The 4,697-nt window shown below is 56.2% G+C and overlaps 1 protein-coding gene across 3 annotated transcripts; it reads left to right on the forward strand.

The window, feature by feature from the left end:
• Window positions 1-590: 590 nt before the first annotated feature.
• Window positions 591-4,697, forward strand: NAIF1 (nuclear apoptosis inducing factor 1). 3 transcript variants are annotated; one of them, XM_064393568.1, is made up of 3 exons: window positions 591-1,344; window positions 2,153-2,602; window positions 3,190-4,697. In XM_064393568.1, the coding sequence occupies exons 1-3, from the start codon at window positions 834-836 to the stop codon at window positions 3,198-3,200; spliced, it is 972 nt and encodes a 323-aa protein (XP_064249638.1). In that variant the 5' UTR covers window positions 591-833; the 3' UTR covers window positions 3,201-4,697. The 3 variants fall into 3 exon arrangements, with proteins under 3 accessions (XP_064249638.1, XP_064249637.1, XP_064249639.1); XM_064393569.1 differs by having other exon boundaries at window positions 592-1,344; window positions 3,182-4,697; XM_064393567.1 differs by lacking the exon at window positions 3,190-4,697 and having other exon boundaries at window positions 2,153-3,171.

Here is a 4,697-nt window from a genome sequence, read left to right on the forward strand (position 1 = left end):
TCGCGCCACGCGCCGTCCTCGCCACGTGACGCCCCGCGCCGGCCAATCACAGCGGGCGACACGCCCTGGGACACGCCCCCGCGGCGCCCACCCGGAGTGGCGGGTCGTGACGTCACCGAGAACGCCCCCGCCTGCACCAATCGGGAGGAAGCGCGGCGCTGTTTCGGAGCGTTGCGGGGGGGCGGTGCAGGCGCGCGGGCCGAGCCGCCATTGGCTGAGCCGGCCGGGCAGGCGGGGATGAGGAGACCGCCACCAATCAGAGCGGGAGCCGGGAGGCAGTTTGAGCTTGACTGACGCCGCGCGCATCCGGCAGGCTGGAAAGCAGTGCGCGCTCTGGAATGATGGACAGGAGCGGCACCCAATGGGATTAGAGCAAGGAAATCCACGGGCGGGCCCAACCCCTCACCGGCCCCACGCAGGCCCAGTGCCCTGAGACCAGCGGCGGGGCGGGGCCGCCTCTTGTCTGCCTGATGGACAGGCCTGTTGACCAATAATAATGCGATAATGCAGGCGGGAGGCGGGAAATTCATGTGACGGGCAGGCGGGCGGACCAATCAGGCGTGGCAGGAAGAGGGGCCGATTCTGGAAGCCATTACGCCAGTGCCGCAGGGCGGGGGCCGTTGCGCGGGGCTGCCGGGCGGGCGCCGTACGCAATTTGCGTATCGTTGGCGGTGCCAAAGGGGGAGCGGGGGGGACCGAGCCCTCGGGGCCCTGAGGGGCCTCGGGGCCCCCCTGTTGTCCCCGGCCCCGGGGCTGGGGGGGCCCTGCCGCCCCTCGGCCCTGCCCCGCGTCCCCCCCAGGTGTGACCCCGTGCCCCGTCCCCGCTGCCCCCCATGGCCATGGCGTCGCCGCCGGCGCCCCCGGCCAAGAAGCGGAAGATGAACTTCTCGGAGCGGGAGGTGGAGATCATCGTGGAGGAGCTGGAGCGGGGCAAGCACCTCCTCGTCAACCACTTCAACGCGGGCGTGCCGCTGGCCGCCAAGGCCGCCGCCTGGCACGACATCCTGCGCCGCGTCAACGCCGTCGCCACCTGCCACCGCGAGCTGCCCGAGGTCAAGAAGAAGTGGTCCGACCTCAAGACCGAGGTGCGGCGCAAAGTGGCCCAGGTGCGGGCCGCCATGGAGGGCGGAGGCGAGAGCCAGAACGGCGGCGGCAACGGGCCCGAGGGCGAGGAGGCGGCGGGCGCCGCGGCCGCGCCGGTGATCCTCACGCCCATGCAGCAGCGCATCTGCAACCTGCTGGGAGAGGCCACCATCATCAGCCTGCCGAGCGGCGACTGCGGCGCGGGTGACGGGAGCGAGATCCCCATCACCGCGTCGGCCACCACGGTCACCCTGACCCAGAGTGAGTGCTGCCGGAACGCTCCGGGCTGCTGCAGGGCCGCACCGGCACCCCCTGCGAGAACACCCCCAGTGCGGGGACAGAGCCACAGAATGGCTGCGGTTGGAAAGGAGCACCCAGTTCCAACCTTCTCCCATGGGTAGAGACACTTGTACTAGAGCAGGTTGCTGCGTCCAGCCTGGCCTTGAGCGTTTCCAGGGAGAGGGTGCCCACGAGTTCTTTGGGCAGAGAGAAAGCCCAGCAAAATGAAATCCCCACGTCTCTGTAATGAAATGCTCCTCCCAGACTGCCCTTGTGGTGTAGGGGAGTGGCCGCAAGACACGCAGGTACTGAAAGGCAGCTTTGACAGCTGGACTCAGCCTTGAGGACAAGGGAATCAAGGATCCATTACACCTTGGGAGATGCTTCAGTCCCTCTCTGGGAACCAGAGCACGGGGAAAAACATCTTCAGGGCTGATTTTCCAGTGGCAGTTTCCCAAAGAGCAGCTCTTCTACCCACAGGGGCCATTCGGGGTCTTTGCTGTTATGCCAGTCAGTTCATGCTGCTTGGAAGGATTGTTCTAAACTGGAGATTGAAAAATGATATTGTCTAGACAGATAAGGCATTCCCTATTCCTTTGGATTGTACAGCCCAGAAGGAAGCTCGACTGAGGGTGGAGTAGACTTAAATAGGTCATTTTGTGCATTGCTGGCCATTGTGTGTTATCTCACTGAACAGGCGTGTATTCCTGTGATATTCACTGAATAGTCCCGTAGATAAAGATCCTGTACCACAGCTACTCCTGACTCCCTTTCTGTCCTTTGTTCTCAGTTCCTGCAGAGACAACCTACCACAGTCTGGAGGACGGCGTGGTGGAGTACTGCACCACGGAAGCCCCCGCCGCCGTGACCGCCGAGGCGCCCTTGGAGATGATGGCCCATCAGCACGAGGTGTCTGCCAAGCCCCAGGAGCTGAAAAGCCGCATTGCCCTCAACTCAGCCAAGCTCCTGCAGGAGCAGCGAGTGACCAACCTGCACGTGAAGGAGATTGCCCAGCACCTGGAGCAGCAGAACGACCTGCTGCAGATGATCCGGCGCTCGCAGGAGGTGCAGGCGTGTGCGCAGGAGCGGCAGGCCCAGGCCATGGAGGGCACGCAGGCAGCTCTCAGTGCCCTCATCCAGGTCCTCCGCCCCATGATTAAGGACTTCCGTCGATTTTTGCAGAGCAATACACCCAGCCCGTCGGTCACCACCGACCCTGGCCAGACAGGGCAGCAGGATGGTATGATCCAGTGAAAGAAACAGTGGTGGGAGGGGAGCTTTGGGTTGATTGAATTAGGAAAAAATTCCTCCCTGAAAGGGTTGCCAAGCCCTGGCACAGGCTGCCCAGGGCAGTGGTGGAGTCACCATTCCTGGAAGGATTTAAAAGATGTGTAGATATAGAACTTGGGGATGTGAGTTAGTGGTGGATGTGGCAGTGCTGGGGAAATGGTTGAACTCAATGATCTTGAAAGTCTTTTCCAGCCTAAACAATTCTGTGGGACATCTGCCATGCTAAAAACCTACCCATGCTGGCAGAGGACACTTGGGAGCAAGGGGTGCTGCCTCTTGTCAGTGTGAATGGCTCCCTTGGAGTTTGGCTGAGTCTAAACAGGTTTCTCTGCTAATCTTTGTGCTAGTCTGCCTTTTCAGACTCTCATACAGAGCCATAGCAGGATGTGTAATAAACCAGCAACTTAACATGGATTGCTTTAGTTCCTCAAACAATAGTTGGGGTTTTTTTAAGTTTTTTTTTTTATTATTTCTGTTTGAAAAATATCTGTCCTAAGTATGACACCTCTCTTTTTGTCTCCCTCTCAAGATCTATAGCCTTTAACTGACTTCTGACGTGGAGAGTTTTGTCGGGATGTCAGTGCTGCAGCTGCCAAGGTGCAGTGAACCCATCGTGCACACAGTGAATGCATCTCTGGCTCTTGCTGAAAGCATTTACTGGAAACGTGGTACCGGATGTGGTAGAGCCTTCCCTCTGCACTGAGAGCCGTGGATCTGCTCCTGCAGCCTCACATCCTGCCTGTGCAGACTAGCACCCAGCCTCTGTGCATTTTAAGTCCCGCTCACCTCCCCTGAGGATCCCAGGGGGATTGAAACAGTGCATTCACCTCATGTTTTATCTGTGTGGAGTCATGAAATTTCTTTATCAATTTATCTTTATCAACTTGGCAGATGTGATGAAAGTTTCATGTCTTGGGTACCAGAAACTGTCTTTGTCACAGCGTGAACACCCAAGGCCTGGATGAGTTTCACTGGGGTGGATGGAGCACTGAAACTCCATCTCTGCTTCATCTGCATAGTTTGTCTCCTCCAGAATACCTTGATCCATCAAAGCGGACCTGGACTAAGGCCCTGGACTAAGCTGCAGCCACACAGGAATTCCCAATGTTTAGGAGTTTGTCAGCCACTGATTAGAGTGAATTTTGGGGCATTACTTGGTTCTGCTGCTGGTGGTGTTTGTTTTGTACTGTTTGGGAGCTGGCAGCCAGTCCAGCCATTCCGTGTTTGTCTCCTCATCCTGAGGAGCAGAGCTGAGGTTCTCCTCACTCTCCTATACCGTTATACAGGGTGAAACAACATTGCAGCCACTTCTGAGGCATTCAGGCTATGGGGCTTGCTCCTTAATGAGAAAGCTTAATTGCACAGGGTGGTCAACATGATTCTCACAGACTTGCAGTAACTTCATAAACTTTTCGATTAAAGGTCCACTTGTACATGCATGGAAGAAAACTTAGGGAAAGAAAAAAAGGAAGTGTAAGTCTTCTCCTTCTGCCTTGCAAAGTGGCTTACATTTTACAGGCTTGTTGCTTGCCAGGTTATTACTTTTGAAATTGAACTTTTCCAGAGCTGGTATTTCCTTGCTGTTAAGTCTCCTTTAGGGCTGACGAGGGAGTGAATTTGCACAATCAAAACCTTTACACAGCCTTTAATGGGGAGATGCTGATGGGGGACCCCTGGTTAGAGCAGTAGGTGACGAGGTCACTGCTGTCAGTCCCTGGCCTTCACTCATCTCCTCCTTTCTACAAATCTGACGGGGGAGACAAGGACAACACAGTGAGAAGGGTTTGGTCCCTGGAAGACTCCCAGCCCCTGGGGACTGACACCTCCAAGCTGAGTCAGGGTGGATCCTGCCTTGTCTGGCATCTCACCACATGAGTAGCACTTGGCCTGACTCTTTCTCTTAGACTTTGTGGAATCAAATCAATTGCTGAATTGAAATTTATTTTTAGAGTGAGAACTATGTCATATGTGTTGGTTTACCTCATTTGTTGTAATGATCTCTCCTTTACAAATATGAATTTTAATAAAAAATACATTTTGGTAAA

The sequence above is a fragment of the Passer domesticus genome, chromosome 18 (genome assembly GCF_036417665.1).
Source record: "Passer domesticus isolate bPasDom1 chromosome 18, bPasDom1.hap1, whole genome shotgun sequence".
Lineage (NCBI taxonomy): Eukaryota > Metazoa > Chordata > Aves > Passeriformes > Passeridae > Passer > Passer domesticus.

Bases quoted from the DNA above. Each gene is read 5' to 3' on its own strand.
- NAIF1 (XM_064393567.1), top strand. From the start codon at position 834: ATGGCCATGGCGTCGCCGCCGGCGCCCCCGGCCAAGAAGCGGAAGATG. The intron at 1,345-2,152 runs GTGAGTGCTGCC...CTTTGTTCTCAG, and splicing joins CACGGTCACCCTGACCCAGA to TTCCTGCAGAGACAACCTAC.